This window comes from Mixophyes fleayi, chromosome 12 (assembly GCF_038048845.1).
Source record: "Mixophyes fleayi isolate aMixFle1 chromosome 12, aMixFle1.hap1, whole genome shotgun sequence".
NCBI lineage: Eukaryota > Metazoa > Chordata > Amphibia > Anura > Limnodynastidae > Mixophyes > Mixophyes fleayi.
In genome coordinates this window covers 43,444,218-43,466,094 of record NC_134413.1, presented here as the reverse complement: position 1 = coordinate 43,466,094, position 21,877 = coordinate 43,444,218, and the positions used below count along the sequence as shown (strand labels likewise).

The 21,877-nt window shown below is 44.9% G+C and overlaps 1 protein-coding gene across 3 annotated transcripts in view; it reads right to left on the bottom strand.

Annotated features, from left to right (window-relative positions):
* Positions 1 to 12,095: 12,095 nt before the first annotated feature.
* Positions 12,096 to 21,877, bottom strand: part of TMEM87A (transmembrane protein 87A) — a 68,775-nt gene continuing 58,993 nt past the window's right edge. For all 3 annotated transcript variants that reach the window (XM_075192591.1, XM_075192592.1, XM_075192593.1), the window contains 2 exons: positions 15,327 to 15,357; positions 12,096 to 13,731 (listed from right to left, as the gene is read on the bottom strand). In XM_075192591.1, coding sequence (XP_075048692.1) covers positions 13,690 to 13,731; positions 15,327 to 15,357 — 73 coding nt within the window. In that variant the 3' untranslated portion in view covers positions 12,096 to 13,689. The remainder of the gene's footprint in view (positions 13,732 to 15,326; positions 15,358 to 21,877) is intronic.

Sequence of the window (21,877 nt, the reverse complement as noted above, 5' to 3'; positions counted from 1 at the left end):
CCTTCCCCTCTCCAGCTGTGCTTTGAGCTCACTGATTTACTGTGCTTATTGTTTACTGTACTGTCTCCTCGTATTGTAATTTCATTTGTCCCTGTACGGTGCCACGGACACCTAGTGGCGCCCTATAAATAAAAATTAATAATAATAAAAGAATGTGTCTTAGAATATAGGCACAATTACTTTAGCACAAGTTACTACAATAGTAGCCAGCATACTGCGGTGTACTTTCTACAAGTGCCTTCTCTCCCTAACATTATTATTAGCTTATATCGCATCAACAATTACATAGAATATACACATATTACAGAGAATATTTGTTATTCACATCACCTGCCCCATTGAAGCTTAGTCTAAATTCCCTCCTACAGATTAGGGTTAATTGTGCTAGCAGCCAACTAAAGTATCTGTTTTGTTTTTTTTTTTGTCTGTTATTTGAGTGTGGAAGGAGACCCATTCAAACACAGGGAGAATATACAAACACCATGCAGAGAAGGCCCTGGTTGGGAATATAACTCATGACTCCATCGTTGTGAGGCAGAAATGCTAACCACTATCCTTACCAACATTGGCAGCATGGTGGCACATAACATTACTTCAATTGTATGCAAATCAGATATAACAAAAAACACTAATGCAGCTCTTCAGTTTATAAAGATATACTAAATACAGTAGAAGAAATAAAATGAGATGCAGTGGATGGGAGAGGTAGATTAAGGTTAGTAAAACAATTATCGTGTGGGAAAAGGACTACACTAAGGTCATCAAAAATAGATGGCTAGCCATATCACTTCATGGCTCGACCCCAATAAGTGTGTCCAGTAGAACTACTCATTCAAAATGGGAACCGTTATTCATTTGTTTTGAATTTTATGTTATCCAGGCAGTTCCTTATTTCTGTAAGGACAGACCAGACAAGGATTCCCCCCTCCCCCTCAGTTTACCAACAAGGATACTCTAGCATTGGTGAGAATATGCGCAGCATTGTCAAGAAGTGTAGTTTTGTCTGCAATATGAAGGCCACTGGGGGCCAGTCTAGCCATTGTGCCAAGTACATAGATAACCAAACCTGGGTCACAACAGGCAGGAACTACAAATATTGAAGATGATACTGTCCAATTGACACCCACAAAAAGATGGAGGAAGGAGGATAAAAATACAATATATTCACATTAACAGGTATTACACATACATTAGGTTACAAATGTAAATAAACTGATCATAATTAAATAATGATAATGTCCAATTGCAGGTAATAAGCCTTTATGAACACTTCTAGGTTTCAGTTTTTATATACTATTTTATTTTTTGTAATCATTACATAATTTATTCGGGACATTAATCCTTTGCATTGTCTGCGATATATATTGGTACTAGATTCCATCTGGTTGTTACCATTTTCATATTAATACATGCATTTATATAGAGGATTAATTTGCAAATCAGTGTATCCAAATTAGAATATTGAATCTAGAAGTGTTCATATTATTATTATTATCATCATCATTTATTTGTTAGGCGCCACAAGGTTTCCGCAGCGCCGCACATAGTACAAACAGTAGACTATACAGGGTATAACAGTACAGAACAATAAACAAAACTTCAGAAACTCCAGGCAGGCAGATGCAATAGACACGGAGCAGAAGAACGGGTAAGGAGACAGGAGGGAAGAGAGCCCTGCTCAAGCGAGCTTACATCCTAAGGGAGGGTTAAACAGACCAGGCACAAGAGGAGCCAGTTGAGGGAATGGGAGAGAGGGGAGAATGAGTGGAGGAGATGGGGGTTAAGTGGATGGTTGGTAGGCTTTGAGGAAGAGGCGAGTTTTGAGTGCACGTTTGAAGAAGCACACAGTAGGAGAGAGGCGGATGGAGCGAGGGAGGTCATTCCAGTGAAGGGGGGGTGCACGGGAAAAGTCCTGGATTCTGGAATGGGAAGAGGTGATCAGAGTGGAGGAGAGGCGGCGGTCATTGGTCGAGCACAGGGAGCGGGTGGGAGTGTGAATGGAGAAGAGGTTAGAGATATAAGGGGCAGTAGAGTGGGAGAGAGCCTTGTAAGTGGTGGTGAGGAGTTTGAAAAGAATTCTGTAGGGGAAGGGGAGCCAGTGTAGGGCAAGGCAGAGAGGGGAGGCAGAGGAGGAGCGGTGTGAGAGGTAGATGAGTCTTGCGGCCGCATTGAGTATAGAGTGGAGGAGGGAGAGACGGGAGTGGGGGAGGCCAGTGAGGAGGAGGTTGCAGTAATACAGGCGGGAGATGATGAGTGCGTGTATGATGGTTTTGGTGGCCTCCTGAGAGAGAAAGGGATGGATGCGGGCGATGTTGCATAGTTGGAAGCGACAGGCTTTGGCAAGAGAATGAATGTGGGGGGCAAAAGAGAGAGAGGAGTCAAGGGTGACACCCAAGCAGCGGAGTTGGGTGACAGAGGAGATGGTGGTGTTGTTAACGACAATGGAGAGGTCATGGTGGGATGGGAGGCTGGGAGGAGGAAAGACAATGAGTTCAGTTTTGGAAATGTTGATTTTGAGAAAGCGCTCCGACATCCAGGAGGAGATGGCGGAGAGGCAGTCAGATACCTGAACGAGGAGGGTGGAGGAAAGATCATGTGAAGAGATGTAAAGTTGAATGTCATCAGCATAAAGGTGATACTGAAGGCCAAAGGAGGAGATGAGAGCACCGAAAAGAGTAGAGGGCCGAGAACAGAGCCCTGTGGGACTCCTACAGTGAGGGTAGGGGGAGGAGGAAGAACCAGACATGGATACAGAGAAGGAGCGGTTAGCGAGGTATGAGGTGAACCAGGCGTGGACAGAACCAGAGAGGCAGAGAGAGAGAAGAGTTTGCAGCAGGAGGGGGTGATCCACGGTGTCAAAGGCTGCGGAAAGGTCAAGGAGGATGAGTAGGGAGAAATGAACCTTGGATTTGGCTGATAGGAGATCATTAGTAACCTTGGCCAGGGCAGTTTCGGTAGAGTGGAGGAGGCGGTAGCCGGATTGGAGAGGGTCAAGGAGGGAATTGTCCGAGAGGTGCCTGGTTAGGCGGCTGCAGACAATTCGCTCAAGTATTTTAGAGGCATAGGGGAGAAGAGAGATAGGGCGATAGTTGGCAAGAGATGTGGGGTCGAGATTGGGTTTCTTGAGGATAGGAGAGATGAGAGCATGTTTAAATGAGAGGGGTACTACACCAGAGGAGAGTGATAGGTTGAAAAGGTGTGCGAGGTAAGAGCAGGCAGTGGGAGAAAGAGAGCAAAGGTGAGAGGGGATGGGATCGAGAGGGCAGGTAGAGGGTGGAGGGGAAAGAATGAGAGAATGAACTTCTTCACCTGTTGTAGGGCTGAAGGAGCACCAGTTGGGTGTTGGTGGGAGGTGAAGCGAAATGGGAGGCGGGAGAAGGGGAGGAGATGTTCAGTCTGATGGCCTCAATTTTGGAAGAGAAAAAGGTGGCAAAGTCAGAAGCGGACAGGGAAGATGGGACAGAAGGGGGTGGGGGGGAGAGTAGGGAGTTGTAGGTGGCAAAGAGGCGGCGGGGATTGGAGGACTGAGAAGAAATGAGGGACTTAAAGAAGGATTGTTTGGCGAGGGAGAGGGCGGAGCAGAAAGAAGAGAGGATGAATTTAAAGTGAAGGAAGTCGGCCAGAGAACGAGATTTCCTCCAGAGGCGTTCAGCAGTGCGAGAGCACTTTTGGAGGAAGCGGGTGAGTTTCGAGTGCCAGGGCTGGGGAATAATGCGGCGTCTGCTGACAGTAGAGGCCAGGGCGACAGCGTCCAGGGCAGTAGAGAGGGAGAGATTGTAGAGGCAGGACGCCTGGTCAGGACAGACCAGGGAGGGAAGGGGTGATAGGAGAGTTTCAAGAGAGGAGGACAAGGAGGTATGGTCAATAGCATTAAGGTTGCGCCTGGTGTGGGTGGCTTTGGGCGAGGCAGGAGCAGGGAAGGAGGACAGAGTGAAGGAGAGATGGTGGTCAGAGAGTGGGAAGGGAGAGTTGGAGAAGTCAGAGAGATCACAGAGATGAGAGAAGACAAGGTCAAGGGAGTGACCAAGACAGTGGGTGGGGGAAGAGGTCCACTGAGTGAGGCCTAGGGAGGAGGAGAGGGCGAGAAGTTTGATGGTGTCGGGGTCAGAACTGTTGTCAATAGGAATATTAAAGTCACCAAGTATGATGGAGGGAAGGTCAGAGGAAAGGTAGTGGGGGAGCCATGAAGCGAAGTTGTCAAGGAAAAGGGAGGAGGGGCCTGGGGGACGGTAGATGACGGAGACACGGAGGTGGATGGGGGAGAAGAGCCGGATGGAGTGTACTTCAAAGGAAGAGAAGGAGAGGGAAGGTAAAGTGGGAATGACCCGAAAAGTGCAGTTGGGGGAAAGGAGGAGACCCACTCCACCTCCTGGACGCTCATCCGGTCTGGTGGAGTGGGTGAAGGAGAGGCCCCCATAGGAGAGGGTGGCAGGTGAGGCAGTATCAGAAAAAGTAAGCCAGGTTTCAGTGATGGCAAGAAGATTTAGAGAGTTGGAGATGAAGAGGTCATGGATGGAGGCCAGTTTGTTACGGATGGACCTGGAGTTCCAGAGGGCACATGAGAAGGGGAGGGAGGGAAGAGGGGAGATGCGGATGAGATTATCAGGGTTGATGGAGCGAGGGGGAGGGTGAGGGGTGGGGCAGCGAGAGATGGGCGAGAGAAGGGGGCTGGGGGAGAGGATGGGTATAGGAAAGGAGCGGGGTGGCATGGTGAGGGACAGGGATGGACGGGGAATAATAGAAGGGGCAAGGGTAATTAACACAGAGGTGAGGGCAGCAAAGGGAGACAGAAATGGACCAGAGCAGATAAGAGGCTTAGTTAGATTAAGGATAGACGGAGTAAAGTAAAACAAAGACTTAGTAAAATTAAACCAGTTAGATTAAGCTAAATTAGATTAGGGATTGACAGAACAAAGTAGGACAAAGACAAAGATAAGACTGTAAGAGACAACGGAATGGAGCAAGAACAAAAGGCGGTTGCAGAAGCAATATAAAGTGCCGTAAAGAATTAAAATAAAATGGAGAAAGTTAAAAATGCAAATAAAATACAATAATTAAGATAGAATAATATAAAATACAGTACAATACAATAAAATAAATTGCAGTAAAATAAGGTTAAACTAAGGATAAAATAAGCTTAAGGTAAGTTAGAAATGAAAACAAGGTGGCGAAAATGATGTAGGGCTGCAGAGAGCCGGTACCGGGTGCAGGGCAGGAAAGTCCAGGGAGGTACAGGGTCCAAGGCAGGAAAGTCCAGGGAGACCAGAGAATCAGGAGAGTCACGGTGAGGACAAGAGCCACGCTGAGGCGGTGAGGCAGAGTCACAGGCCCGGGGAGACGGTGAGATGGTTGTGGAGAGTAAGGCAGCGTTGAGAGGCTTCAGTTCGGCAGCAGGAGAGAGCATCAGGAGAGAGCATCAGGACCGGAGCAGTGCCGCGTGGAGGGCAGCTACAAGGGCAGCTAGAGGAGCATGATCAGGGGCTGGAGCTGGAGCAGCAGGCGTCCGGACCGGGGCAGTCGGAGACAGCAGTGGGACCAGTGCAGGCGGAGGAGAAAGAGCAGCACACCGTTGGTAAGGGATGGTGGCGTGGAGGTCGGAGACCAGACGTGGCAGCGAGGAGGCCGGTGACCGAAGACAGCATCAGGAAGACTGAGCAGCACGTGGAGCCGGAGTCAGCGCCACACGTGGAGATCAGCAGCGGTCGGCATCAGGGTCCTCAGAGCAGAACAGCGGAGAACACAAGAAGAACTTCAGGCGGAGAAAGTAGCAGCGGACGGCGTCAGGATCAGAGGAGCTGGGAACGGAGGCATCGCAGATGATCAGGGTAAGAGACAGCAGAAATGCTGTAGAGGTGTACCCAGGTGGAAGGCTGGTTCAGGGGGCTAGATATCTGAGATATCTGAGATATCTGCTGCGATGCTTCAATAATACATAGTGATTTCACGGTAAACCCCCGAAAACTGTTGGGTTTAACACAGGGGGAATGCTTGATAAATAGACCCCTCTATCTCTCTCCTACCCTCTCTTTATCTCTTTCCTACCCTTACTTTATCTCTCTCCTACCCTCGCTTATTACCTGCAACTGGACATTATCATTATTTATTTAATTGTGATCAGTTTATTATGAGCACAGATGGGACATTTCACAATTTATCGTTAGGTTACAAATATATGCTGTCACTGCTAGCGACAGATTTAAGTCTGCCCTGCCACTGCCCAAACCCTCCATCATGTCATTTAGGGCAAGCCTCACATCTTCATCCACCTTGTCATGTAAAAGTTTCATCTTCGTGTAGAGCTTATGGAGAATTTAATGGAGAGACCAGGAGAACCAGGGATAGTTATTCTTGATACTGTACACATTAGATGTAAAATCTATACTTAGATATTTAACCCTCCCCCAAGTTACAATCATATACGCCACTGTTATCAAAGTATCATTACTGTGCTGAAAGATGAAAACAATAATTTCCAAAAAGATCTAGAAATGTCCTCTCTGTTACTTGAACAAGAAATCATGTTTCTCAATTATTATCATTTATTTGTTAGGCGCCACAAGGTATCCGCAGTGCCGCAAACAGTACTAACAGAAGACTATACAGGGTGAAACCATACAGAACAATGAACAAAAAGTACCAATACTTCAGAAACTCCGGCCAGTCATATGCAGTAAAGACGGAGCGGAAGAACAGGTATGGAGACAGGAGGGGAGGGGGCCCTGCTCATACGAGCTTACATCCTAAGGGAGGGTAAACAGACCAGGCACAAGAGGAGCCAGTTGAGGCAAGAGGAGAGAAGGGAGAACGAGCTAAAGGGAGGAGATGGGGGTTAAGTAGATGGTTGGTAGGCTTTGAGGAAGAGGTGAGTTTTGAGTGCACGTTTGAAGGAGCACAGAGTAGGAGAGAGACGGATGGAACGAGGCAGGTCGTTCCAGAGAAGGGGGGCTGCACGGGAAAAGTCTTCGATTCTGGAGTGGAAAGAGGTGATCAGAGTGAAGAAGAGGCAGCGGTCGTTGGCTGAGCGCAGGTAGCGGGCAGGAGTGTGAATGGAGAGGAGGTTAGAGATATAAGGGGCAGTAGAGTTGGAGAGAGCCTTGTAAGTGGTGGTGAGGAGTTTGAAAAGAATTCTGTAGGGAAAGGGGAGCCAGTGTAAGGCAAGGCAGAGGAGGAGGAGTGGCGTGAGGAAGATGAGTCTTGCGGCCGCACTGAGTATAGAGCACAGGGGGGAGAGACGGGAGTGGGGGAGGCCAGTGAGGATGAGGTTACAATAATGGAGGCGGGAGATGATGAGTGCGTGGATGATAGTTTTGGTGGCATCCTGAGAGAGAAAAGGACGGATGCGGGCGATGTTGCATAGTTGGAAGCGACAGGCTTGGGCAAGGGAATGAATGTGGGGGGCAAAAGAGAGGATTAGAGGGTGACACCCAGGCAGCGAAGTTGGGTGACAGAGGAGATGGTGGTGTTGTTGACGACAATAGAGGTCATGGTGGGATGGGAGTCTGGGCGGAGGAAAGACAATGAGTTCAGTTTTAGAGATATTGATTTTGAGAAAGCGCTCAGACATCCAGGAGGAGATGGCGGAGAGGCAGTCGGATACCCGAGCGAGGGTGGAGGAAAGATCAGGAGAGGACATATAGAGTTGACTGTCGTCAGCATAAAAGGTGATACTGAAGACCGAAGGAGATGAGAGCACCAAGGGAGGAAGTGTAGACGAAAAGAGTAGAGGACCAAGAACAGAGACCTGCGGGACTCCTACGGGGAGAGGGTAGGGGGAGGAGGAAGAACCAGATGTGGATACAGAGAAGGAGCGATTAGCGAGGTATGAGGCGAACCAGGCATGGACAGAACCAGAGAGGCCGAGAAAGAGAAGAGTTTGCAGCAGGAGGGGGTGGTCCACGGTGTCAAAGGCTGCAGAGAGGTCAAGGAGGAGTACGGAGAAGTGACCCTTGGATTTGGCTGATAGGAGATCATTAGTAACCTTGGCCAGGGCAGTTTCAGTAGAATGGAGGGGGCAGTAGCCAGATTGGAGAGGGTCAAGGAGGGAATTGTCCGCGAGGTGCCTGGTTAGGCGGCTGCAGACAATCCGCTCAAGTAATTTGAAGGCATAGGGGAGAAGAGAGATAGGGCGATAATTAGCAAGAGAGGTGGGGTCAAGATTGGTTTTTTTTTAGGATAGGAGAGATAAGAGCGTGTTTAAAAGAGGAGGGTACTACACCAGAGGATAGTGATATGTTGAAAAGGTGTGCTAGGTAAGAGCAGGCCGTTGGAGAGAGAGAGCGAAGGAGGTGGGAGGGGATGGGATCGAGAGGGAAGGTAGAGGGTGGAGAGGAAAGAATAAGGGAGCGAACTTCTTCACCGGTTGTAGGGCTGAAGGAGCACCAGAGTTGGTTGATGGAGGAAGGTGAAGCGATGAGGGTGGCGGGAAAAGGGGAGGAGGAAATGTTCAGTCTGATGGCCTCAATTTTGGAAGAGAAGTATGTGGCGAAGTCAGAAGTGGAGAGGGAAGGAGGGGGAGGATGGGGAGAGGAGGGAGTTGAAGGTGGCAAAGAGGCGGCGGGGATTGGAGGACTGAGAAGAAATGAGGGACTTAAAGAAGGATTGTTTAGCGAAGGAGGGGGCAGAGGAGAAAGAGAGTATGAATTTAAAGTGGAGGAAGTCAGCCAGGGAGCAAGATTTCCTCCAGAGGCGTTCAGCAGTGCGAGAGCATCTTTGGAGGAAGCGGGTGAGTTTTGAGTGCCAGGGTTGGGGAATAATGCGGCGTTGGCGGATAGAAGAGGCCGGGGCAACAGCGTCCAGGGCAGTGGTGAGGGAGTGATTGTAGAGACAGGAGGCCTGGTCAGGACAGGCCAGGGAGGGAAGGGGTGAAAGGAGAGTTTCGAGAGAGGAGAAGGAGGTGGGGTCAATAGCGGCCAGGTTACGTCTAGTGAGGGTGGCTTTGGGCGAGGCAGGAGCAGGGGAGGAGGACAGAGTGAAGGAGAGGAGGTGGTGGTCAGATAGTGAGAAGGGAGAGTTGGAGAAGTCGGAGAGATCACAGAGATGAGAGAAGACAAGGTCAAGGGAGTGACCAAGACAGTGGGTGGGGGAAGAAGTCCACTGAGTAAGGCCTAGGGAGGAGGAAAAAGAGAGAAGTTTAATGGTGTCGGGGTCAGAACAGTTGTCAATAGGGATATTAAAGTCGCCAAGTATGATGGAGGGAAGGTCAGAGGAAAGGTAGTGGGGGAGCCGGGCAGCGAAGTTGTCAAGGAAAAGGGAGGAGGGGCCTGGGGGACGGTAGATGATGGAGACACGGAGGTGGATGGGGGAGAAGAGACGGATAGAGTTTACTTCAAATGAGGAGAAGGAGAGGGAAGGTAAAGTAGGAATGACACGAAAAGTGCAGTTAGGGGATAGGAGGAGGCCCACTTTGCCTCCTGGACGCTCGTCTGGTCTGGTGGAGTGGGTGAAGGAGAGGTCCCCGTAGGAGAGAGCGGCGGGTGAAACGGTATCAGAAGAAGTAAGCCAGGTTTCAGTGATGGCAAGAAGATTAATAGAGTTGGAGATGAAGAGGTCATGGATGGAGGAAAGTTTGTTGCAGATGGACCTGGAGTTCCAGAGGGCACAAGAGAAAGGGAGGGAGGGAGGGAGGGAGGGAAGGAAGAGGGGAGATGCGGATGAGATTATCAGGGTTGATGAAGCGAGGGGGAGGGTGAGGGGTGGGGCAGTGAGAGTTGGGCGAGAGAAAGGGGCTAGGGGAGAGGATGGGTATAGGAAAGGAGCAGGGCTGCATGGTGAGAGACGGGGGACTGGGAATGAGAGAAGGGGCAAGAAGAGGGTAAGGGCAATTAGCGCCCAGGTGAAGGCAGCAACGGGGGCCAGAAGTGGGCCCCGTTGAAGGTACACTGGTGTATTACTGTATTTTATGGAGACCTGTCTAATAACATTAATGATTGTCAAAACAATAATTTATGCATGAAGAGTAATGTGTATGCTATACTTTAATGCAATACGTTGTCAATGTGTTTTGTTGTCTTAACTCTTATGCTCTTTTTATTCCAGTTCATAATATTTGCTGTATCAGGTAAAATAAATGGAGTTATGAAACCACTTACTAGTCAGTGGGGAAAAGCAATTTACAGAAAATAACTGATCTGGGCCTCATACATTATTTTTCATCAGTCTGTATGTATGGGGAATCAATAGTTTGCCAAATAAGTTGGGGAAATGTCAGAAAAGTCTCTAGTTTTACTACCCATTAGTAGTGAAAGTATATATAAAAAACAAACAAACACTAATTTATTAAATTACAAATACTATAAGATGTTACTCTCCAGCTGTTAAATAGCCTATTTACCTATACAACTCTTAATAACAGAAACAGTGAAGATAAACTGTTGGAAAATTATATATGTATAGCAATACTTTATTACAACGCCCTTATTGTCCAGTTTACATTGGTGATAAGTATTATTATTATTTTTTTTAAACAAGCTTCCTTCATTTTCCAGGTTTGAAGAATGCCTAAATGTTGCACATTTCTCACAAGGCAATGTGGATAACAGTAAAAATGTAATTAAAAAAAGCTGAAACACCATTTGTGATTTTTATTCTTACATGTACCCCATTGTGTTGTACAGCTTTCCACCATTTTTTTTTCAAGGTTCTAAGCTATACCTACTCCTCCCTCGTTCTCCAGGGCATGCTGAAACTCATGATTATGCTCTGGTTTGATCTACAAATTATTTAGGATATAAAAATGCCCATCCAGTAAGCAGAAGTCTTTGCATCTTCATTCCTCAAATATAATATACATAATTTGTCAGTTTTCCCACCTATTCCCACAGAGGAAAATACTCAACATTTAACCAGTGGGTGGTAATTGGGTCCCAGAGTTAAGAAACCCTGGTCTCTTGGTCCCATGCAATTGATTTTATATAGTAAATTGTAGACATGAGGGAAACTCGTGCGTTTCAATTTGCCAATGGAAAGTTTCCGGGTTTTTATAAAACAGCTACAGATTAACTTATTTGCATTTAATGAGATACATGTTGCTTTGCATCACATGATACCATGACATTTCCTGATTGCAAAAGAAACTGCCTGAGCATTAGACAGAATGAAGGAAATTTAATTATACCAGCCAACCAGACTCCTTTTTACAGTGAGAGGATACTTTAACTCCAGGTGATTGCAGTTAGAAAGCAAGTACAAAAAGCAGAAGAAATTACATGTTTTCTAAGTCAACAAATTCAACCAAAATAATTGGAAAATTACTGTAAAATGAAGAAACAATACTATCTCATTGTGAAAAGCAGTCGGGTTTGCAGGTATGCTGTATTGTTCTCTTGCAGGCATTAGTGGGTTGTTCATTATTATTCTTTGATACAGTCTGGCACAAAACACCCCAGATGAGTAGAGTGGCTCTGTACATAAAAATATTTAAATGTCAAATAGAAATATTTAGGTAATCAATAATGGGGACCTGCAAAATCCTAAAACATTTATAGATTTTAAGAGAAAAATGAAACACCCCCGAACAGATGTCGTAACTGATAGCGTTTTCAGCTGAGTGACAGGCCACTGGCTAGTGCTCCAATTAGCAATGTGTCACTATTAGGCCTCGGTAAATGATGCCTGCATATAGACAGGATAGCTTCTTTGAATTTCCCTGCTTGGCCCTTTACTTTATATGCCCACAGCCCAAACCTTGTCCCTCTGGCCTAGTTTGGCTTGTAGCAGTGGGTATATTGTGTGCTCAATTACCTGGGATAGAAAGTTTTGATAGCAGCTGCTGCTATCAAAACTTCCCTTTCACTACTGTACACTAAAGCTGCCACGGCATCTAGAGAGAACAGGAGGCAATTTGATAAATTCCTGCATTTTGACTGTCTCTTATCGCCTACTGAACTTTCTCGTAAACCGCTTAGATGGCCACGAAACACCAATATTCATTAAAAATTGCCATTTTTTTTAAATTGTCTTCTGTAATTCATAGGAAAAATGCTAAGCAAAGATTTATTTTAACTTTGGTACTTTTTCAGAATTAAATTGGTTATCTTATTAAAAACCAACTAAAAACGAAGAGAGGGAGTTAATAGAAATAAGTCTGTAAAAAGGAACATTTTTTAGGTTATTTTATATTTATAAAAAAAGACAAAAACATCTTACTTAGAAAGCACAAACATGTCAATCAAACGGCAAATGACAAAGGTTCAGGTTGTGTGTGTACAAGATTTGCTCTATATTCAGTCTTACTGTCTGTAAAACCCATCATACTTTAGAAATGAAAGTTATAATCGGACTGAAAACTGCTTATGAAGTCCAGTGTATGACCTGCATGTAGACACAATGTTAACTGCTAACCTTTCATAGTACTGGTGATATTTTGCTCTTTACTCATACTGGGGGAATTCAATTCTCGGCGATGTTTCCAGCGAAGTGCCTCTGCAATTGACCGTGAAGGCACTCTGTGGCAATGTGCGCCATAGAGGTGCGCAGGAAAATCAACCATGTTCCAGGCACCATAGTACCTGGAAATGAGCGCATCAGCACATTGTGATGGAACCTCTCAGAAATTTGAATCCGCCCCATTGTTTGCTTTCTCTACTTCCAGATACAATCACCAGTTTATACAGCACTCACAATTCAGTGGAGTGCCATGTATAAGAGGCCATTATTCAAAGCTGTGCTTTCTTTTAATATACAGCAGTCTATGTCAGAGGCTTATTTTCTGAAGCCCAATATTTACTGTGATGACTGAAATTATCTTTTATGACACTCATTTGTGTCTTTTGTAAATAAAACGGTGAACTTTGCTTCTTTTTTTGATAGTCTACTTCTCTTCAATAGGGCCAGCCAGTGTTATGTCAGTCTAATGTCACACACAAGCTCTTAAAGATGCATTACCACCTACTTTAAAAATGAAAAGGTGGTAATGCAGCCCGCTCGCCCCCTACCCCCACCCAGAGCCCAGCGGTCTGCAATATTACCCTTTATAAGGTAGTAAGGCAGCTTTAAATTACTGTATCTAATATTTCCCATCTCAATTTTGTTTCAAAACTAAACCAGTGCTGATGACTTTGCCAGAAAGATAAATGCAGGTTGTAATTAACAGCCTATAAAGAATTCTTATGTTTGATACGAAAGAAAACAATGCAACTTAGAACTAAAAATGTAAGCATTAGTTTTGTAAACAAATGTCCCAGAATAACACACACATGTATATACTAGTATCCCACATAACTTTCACCCTAAATCAGCCAACCACCTAAATGCAGAAACAGCATTGCATGTCTCTTGTTGATTATTTTTTTAAATTAAATTATACATGTGAAATTAAAGTGCAGGATTCATCATAACCTGGTGGCTCACCAGAAGAAAACAAAGTATTATTGTCCACAGTTGAGTTTGATGCCATTTTTTTGGGTGGAAACCGGATATTAGAACATAGGTTAAAAACGCTTTAACTTTCAAACAACAACAACTTTCCTGCACTGGAGGATAATATTATAAGTTGAGGCAAGTTCTTTAACCCTTAAAAACTGATCAGGCTTTGCAAGGTAAGGGGGTCAATTCCAAGGGAAATCTTAGTAATCAATGCTGGTCCTTCTCCATTCAAAAAAATGGGCAATGGATCTGAAATATTCAGTACTCTGCACTGCCCTCTTCACTTCGTGCATCCAGTCTGCTATGTCGATCTTATAATCCACTTCATTACTCCATCTTGGATCTTTCAAAATGCGTGATCATTCTCTCCTATCAAACGGGGAAAAATAAGTTTTAATAATTAAAAAGCTGTTTGAAAATAAGTGACTTTCTTTAATTAATTGTCCAAAATGCTAATGGCATTTAGTTTAAAACTCTGAAATAAAGTCACTGGAGGAAACATACTATCTGCATTCGACATTGGATTGACCTACTTTTTGCAAAAGTAAATGTCTGCACTGCTCTCCAGCTTTAGGATACTAGATTTTATTTTGCATAGCATTTGATTATTTGATTTCATTAAGTCGTTAGAGTGCCAAAGGTTGTTGTTTTTTTGCCTAAGTTCCATTCATTAGCTGCACCCCTTTTACACAGAACAATCCAATAGGCACATTTTCTCTACCCATTGAGCCTCCTAGTATCTTAACTAGCAATAACAATTCCAGTATACTTCTTATGTGCTGTGTACTGAGCATAGTGAAGGAAAGACAATGTTTGTAAATGTCATACATTAAAAATCATCATCATCAAGCTTATAGTTGTGTACTTTCACAAATACCACACATTATTAAAACACTTAAGAACAGGATGCACATTCCAAAGACTGGTTCTGTCACAGAATATAGCAGCACTACTCTATCACTTCCCCCATTAGATCATTTTCTTCAGTTTATTATACCAAGTGTTAACGTAATGTTACTTCCTGACCTCACTAAGCTTTTCCACACATGCCATGAGAGCGGTATGGCATACGGTGTGTTCACCCCACAGTGAATACATGAACAACAAAATGCATACTGAGGGGTGGCATAGGGATCATTTACCCCCATTCACATCTCAAAGGGCCAGAGTCATTAAGGCGAGCAAAACAAAAAAAAAAAAAAAAAGGGAGTAACTTTGCACCTTGGCGAAACTATGTTGCATTGGAGGGGCAGATAAATTGAAAATGTGAGGACAGACTTATAGTTGAGGTAGGGCATGTCCTAGATCAACTTTAAATTTCAGTGTAAAAATAAAGCTATTGAGTATTTATGTGCTACATAAAAAACAACCAGTATTTAACTTGTATGTAAAATAATAAATTGATTTGCTCCTCTTGTATTGTAACATGGTTTGTCCAGGATCCAATTTGCTCCTTGTTTTTCCTTACTTTTCCTAAGGACTCTGGCCCAAAATGTGTTAAAGTCAAATGCACAAAGACTGTATGGAGGACTGCAACATTTTATTTCAAGGGCTAATTTTTTACCAGTCAGTTAATTTTTCTTTTTTTACCAGAAGTTGTACATTTTATATCATCATAAATTCAAGATGTACAATACAAAAAAAAAAAAAAAGCTAACAGTCATTTGCAAATACATCTGCAGAACATAATCTCATGATAAACTGTCAAATGCTCCTTACTCTGCATCTCAAAAAACAGTCTTTTAAGGAGGTCATTAATTAAAATAATTATAGCTGTAAAAAGGTTGTCAATATAATAATTATATATGATGCACTTCTGTTGGCTGTATCGCCCCTTTAGGTTAATATGTGATCATATCTGGTTTCTGCCTTTGTATAATATTTGTGAAGGACTGCTGGGTGACTCAGCTGAGCACATGACTGTCATAAGTTCTGTTTTACAAGCCAGAAAGAAAGATACTGACCTCGTCTGAATCCAATAATGCTGGGAGAGCCCTGCAAGATATGAAAAGTTAAAGGTTATTTATAAAAAAAAAAAAGTAAAAAAAAAGTGCAAAGTTTATCGATTTGCGGCCAAGTGCCTGTCTAGTACATTCATGGGTGCATACCCACATCTCATTGTTACGCACTGCCCTCAGAGAACAAGTCTACTTAACAACAATTTTTCTAAACAGTGATGTAAATTCCCATTTTTTTTTTTTAGCAAATTACACAAGTTTTTCAAACTGCTAAGTCTATTAACCACTTCGCTGTTGAGCCTTTTCTCACCCTTGTACCGAGCCTATTTTGGTACTTTTTGGGCTGCTCACATTCAAACATCAATATACGTTACTTGTTTATACAATACCCACACAAATTATACCTTGTTTTTAAATAGACTGAACATTCAGAAAGAGGATTTTTATACGTACGATAAATCCGTTTCTCCGATTCCATCTGGGGAAACACTGCTATCATGGGTTGTGGGAGTGGAGGTGGAGTTGGCACTTAACAGGTTAACAAACCCTTCCCCTCTGCAACCCCCTGTAGTCTCTTTAGTCCAAGTATAAAGCCACAAGGAAGGGGACTCAACCAACCAGAGAACACACAGCAGAAGGGAGGGAACACAGTGTCCCCCAGATGGAATCAGAGAAACAAATTTATCGTAAGTATAAAAATCCTCTTTTCTCTTTCATCCTATCTGGGGGACACTGCTACCACCAGAGGGACGTTCTAAAGTAGCCACCCTAATCTAGGGACCTCTCTGACAGCCCGGCACATAGAGCACTACTGCCAAAAGCAGCGCCTGCTGACGCAAATACATTGAATTGATAAAATTTGGTAAAAGTATGGACCGGGGACCACGTGGCTGCTCTGCACAACTGGTCAGCTGAGGCCCAATTTCGTGCAGCCCAGGACGTCACCACTGAACAGGTAGAATAGGCTACAATACGATCTGGGCACAGGTCTGTTAGCACTGATATAAGCCTGCTTAATAGTAGAAGTAAACCACCTAGCAATCGATTGCTTAGAGGCCGGCCATCCTCGTTTAGAGGAGTCAACCAAAACAAATAAAGAATCCGTGCGGCGAATCTTTGATGTCCTCCTGATATAAACTCTTAGAGCCCTGACCACATCCAGGAACTCCATGGAACCTATACCTTAAGACTGTGGGCCACCCTTAAATACCGGAACCACTATTTCTTGGTTCACATGACAACTAGACACCACCTTTGGTAGGAAAGCGGGAACTGTTCTAAGAACTGCCCTATCACTGTGACAGAGAAGACATGGTTCACGACATCCAATTCGGTAACCCTACGAGCCGATGCAATAGCTAGTAGAAATACCACTTTCATAGTCCAGAACCTTAATTCTGCAGTGTGTAAAGAAGGCCCTTGAAGCATATTAAACACCAGGTTAAGATCCCAGGGGGCTGTTGGAGGAACATATGGAGGCTAGATATGTAGGACTCCTTGCAAGAAGTTCTTAACATCCAGAATGTCTGCCACGCACAGGTAAAAATATACCGAAAGGGCCGATATCTGTACGTTCAGTGAACCTAGACGAAGGCCCGCATCCAAGCCATCCTGAAGAAAAGCAAAAAAACATGGAAGACGAAAGGCAGCCATGTGGCATGCTCGGCTCTCACACCATCCGATGTAGGTTTGCCAGATGCAGTTGTACATACGAGCCAAAACTTTTTTTATAGCCCGTAGGAGGGTGTTCACTACTCGTGGAGAGAACCCTCTGGACCTCCACAGGTTGGCCTCAACAGCCATGCCGTTAAATTGAGCCGAGGCAATTCCTGATGTGTGAATGGTCCTTGCTAAAGAAGGTCTTCTTGAACAGGTAATTTCAGACCCGGACCTACCTCTAGCCCCAGAATTTCTGCCCAACAAACTCGACTTGGCCAAGCGGGAGCCACTAGTATGACTGGGAGTCCCCCTTGCTTCACTCGTTGAAGGACTCTGGGAATCATAGGAATGGAAGGAAACAGGTATGCCAACCTGAAGTCCCATGGCATTGTCATTACGTTGATGGCCATCGCTAAGAGGTCTCCTGCTCCAGAGCAAAACTGAGGTATCTTCCTGTTGTGACGCGATGCCATTAAGTCCAGGTCCGGGATCCCCCATCGTAGGACCAGAGACTGGAAGATCACTCGCCCGGCAATATCGCATGCCGGCTGAGAAAGTCAGCTTCTCAGTTTTGGATTCCTGGGATAAAAATTACTGATATAACGGGAACGTGGTTCTCTACCCAGGTCAAGATCTGAGCAGCCACCCTCATTGCTCCCACGCTCCCGGTGCCCCGTCTGTTGACATAAGACATTGCCGTCACATTGTCGGACAGCAGATGGACTGGGTGTCTGTGAAGTATTGACTGGGAGCTGTTTAAGGCCACTAGCATGGCTTTTAGCTCCAGATTGTGAATGGGAAGGAAAGCATCCCGAGCGGTCCAGAGTCCCTGGACCAGTAACTTAAGTACCCCAGCCCCCCATCCTGTCAGGCTGGCGTCTAGGATTACTAAGATCCAGGACCATGGGGCAAAGGACCTGCCGACTACTAGCAACGTCCACCATCTGAGGGAAGCCTTCGCCTCTGGTGACAATTGTATCAGTTGTTCCTCTAATCTCAGATTGGATCCTGATCACTTCCTCAAGAGGTCCCATTGGAAGCCGTCTCGAAAGTAGATACCATCTTTCCTAATAGAAGCGTGCACAAGTGGACTGACGGTCTGCTGCAGGCCATAACTCGAGCAGTCAGGTTCCTCAGGGATTGAGATTTATCCTCCGGAAGGAAAACCTTTTGTTTGTTTGTGTCCATGATTAGTCCCAGAAAGGTCATTTTCTGCACGGAATAAATTGGACTTTTCTTGATTTATGAGCCATCCATGCGTCTCCAGGGTCCCGATAGTGAGGACCAGGTGTTGATTCAGTAGGAGAGCTGAGAAGGCTTTTATAAGCAGATCATCCAGATAGGGCACTATTTGCACTCCTCTGGAATGAAGAAAGGCTGCCATTACTGCCATTATTTTTGTAAACACTCTTGGAGCTGTCAAAAGGCCAAATGGGAGAGCTTTGAATTGGTAGTGAGACGGTCCCACTCAGAATATGAGAAGGGCCTGATGAGCCTTCCAGAAAGGTATGTGAAGGTAGGCATCCTTGAGGTTTATAGATGCCATGAATTGATCTGGTTCCAGTCCATTGATGACTGACCTGAGCGATTCCATTCAAAACCTGACCACCCGTAGGTGCCGGTTTAACTACTTTAGATTTAGAACAGGTCAGAACAAGCCAACCGGCTTTTGGACCAAAAAGAGATTGGAGTAGAACCCCTGACTTTTTTGTCCTTTGGAACCTGGCAGATGACCCCAGCGGAAAGAAGAGAGACAACACATTTAAGCATCACCTCTTTCTTTCGAGGGTCGCGGGGTAAGCTGGTTGCGAAGAACCCATGAGGCGCCGGACCAGATAGGTCTATCATGTATCCTTTCTTCACGATCTCCCGAATCCAACGGTCTTCTGAGGACGCTGCCCACTAATCTCCACTCCCGCAGCCTCGAGGAGGGGAGGGAGACTGTCAAACTGACTGTTTTTGTGGAAGCGTGAGAAATGGACGTTTCGTGGAGGAGGAAGACCTACCTCTATACGATTGTCCTCTAGAGGCTGAAGTTCTCGGTCTATGTGTCCGGCCCTGGCCAGCGGAGCCACCAAGAAAAGACTGTCTAAATGAACCAAACCTCGGTGTCCTAGGTTTTGGGACATTTACTGGGAGGAAGCTGCTTTTGCCTCCTGTGGCCTGGCAAATGATGCTGTCCAGTTCGGGGCCGAATAACACCCCCCAGAATGCGCCACCGGTCAATCAACCCTTGGAACCTGTTCCCCACAGTTGAGGTCCTCCTCCTGTAATGGATATAAAGTCAGATACCTTTGCGGAACAGTAAATTTCCTATCTGGTTGTTTCCGGGATTCTCCGCTATTTCCTTCAGTTCTACTGATGGAGGAAAGCAGATCGCACATTTCCTAGCTTTTTTGAAGAGACTTTGATCTGATGTTCTAGTCTCTTCTAGATCCAGAATACCTAATGTCTGACAAACTGCTACCAAAAGGTCATCAATAACTTGATATCTGGAAGACTCTTCTGGGTCTATGACCTGTGTAGAATCAGAGTCTTCTATCAGTTCACCCTCCTCTTCTGACAATTCCTCCGAATCAGAGAGGGTCAGACGGGGGCTAGCGGATCTGTGTCGCTTATTTTTGGGGTAAGGGTCTTGGTGCATCCAAGAACCGATTTAACCTATCAAGTCCTCTAACTAGGGAAGCCGACCAAGCCGGTTCTCCTGTAGGAGGGTCTTGTGAGGTGAGGACAGACAGAGCCCCAGCCTGTCCCAAGTCTGTGGACTCGGCAGTCCCCGTAGACCTGCCTGTTATGAGTTGGTCAATTGCTACTGAGGTAGAGGGGAGAACTGCTGCAACCGCTGGAATCTCTGTCGGTTTAAATAGCAGCTTAACCAAAGTCTCAACCCCCTGTGTCAGGGCATTTGCCCATGCTGGCGTGTCCACTAGTGGTGGTACGCCGACATGAGCCTGCACGGTCAGGGTGCCCCCCCTGCAGTCAGCACAAAGCTCCCCCGGGTCCTGTAGTCCAATTGGTAACTTCTCTTTACACTTGGAACAGGTATAATATTTTGACCGAGTTGCCTTTCCCTTATCAGACATTTTTTTTTAAGGGATCAGTATAACAATAAAAGAATGAAATACAGGCAATCACTCACAAGCAAACATAGAGATACTAACTAGTCTATGACAGAGTCAAAAGTTAATATCCCTTGCTAAGACTATGTGTTATACAATTAGTATTCTGCATTTTATTAAAAATGCTATTGCAACAACAACTTTAATTTTAATATACCCCTATCTATGATATAAAGATATAAGAAAAGTGGTACTTAGCCCTCCAATAAGGCCAAGATGTCTTATGGAGCAGGAGAGGTCTGCAATCTGCTACATTTATATTATGCAGCTGTCACTAATAGCAGATTCCTGGTGGAACAAGTGCCCCCCCTCCTTTGCTGAGGAGGGGACTGGATATATTCCAATATGGTGGCCCCCGGCGTTCCGATTACCGGTGCTCTTTGCCGTTTCTGGCAGCACTGGAATAACGGTCTTGAATCATCGTGGCAATGGCTATAAGCCGCTTGTCAGCACTGAGTAGTTTTTAAAAGAATAAAAGAGAAAAAACTTCCAATGTTAATGAGTGCTGTCCGGCTCTCACTCTCTGAATAAGTGTGCTCTGTATAGCTAACAGAGCACACTGCTACAAAACTTTAAGTTAAAATTTAGTAGAAAAAGGAATAATTCCTTCCTGTCATTTAAAGTAAGCCCAACTCCCTTGGGTACTTAACTAAGACTGAAGAGGCTACAGGGGGTTGCAGAGGGGATGGGTTTTTCAACTTTGATACATTAACAAAGTTAAACTGTTAAGTGCCAACTCCACCTCCACTCTCACAACCCATGGTAGCAGTGTCCCCCAGATAGGATGAAAGATAAATACCATTAGTTTACCGTTACCTCCTGTCACGGCAGAAAAAAATAAATCTACCGAAAATGGCCCAACTTGTTTGTTTTCAAATTAATATGGCAAAAAAGTGAACTAAAAGCACCACGCAGAAATACTGGTCCTTGGTTTGGCATCAATCCGCCTTTCCAAAACGACAAAAAGCAGGATTCTACACATAGGCTTTTATAAAAAAAAATCTGCACTTGAAAATCATTATTATTTTTTTTTAAGCTAATTTGCAATTTCTTCAATAAAATGCATAAAATATGTAGACAACAAATGGACAACTAATCACATAAAATGAAATCACCCAGGAGTTTATTGAAGCTTGAATGGGGTAGAAAGAACCGGGCATTATAACCCCCCACCACCACCATGGACTTCACGCTTTCTGTAGTGTAGGGTGTAAGAAGTTATTGTATGGTGATCACCGGCTAATAGATGGGCATACTACGCTACACAAAATTTGAAGAGTCATTGGATGGGTGGATGGTGTCCAGGATCTCCCCCATCCTAGCTCCAAGAAACTATGCAGGCCCCTCTTTTGAAAGAGGATAGTTACAAGCTATAAATTGTGTCGGTACTGCATAAAAATGACTGATTTTGATGATGAAATGTGACCAAACAAAAAGTGCAGCACAGGGGTGAGAAAAGCTTAGCGGCAAAGAGGTTAAAGAATAAAAAAATTCTGCCCATTTATATGGCCATTTTAATTTGAGTTTAAACTAGTAGGAAAAATTAAAAAATAATACCCATAAAAGTCCAGGCTTTAGCAGGGAGGAAACATTTGTACCACCCTTCCAATTACCTTAATTGTGCTTCTCCACCCCATGACCTCATTTAAATAATCTTGGGGCATAATTAGCCTCCCCCACAAGTAGGCACATTCATGCGCCTAGCCTCCCCCACAAGTAGGCACATTCATGCGCCTAGCCTCCCCCACAAGTAGGCACATTCATGCGCCTAGCCTCCCC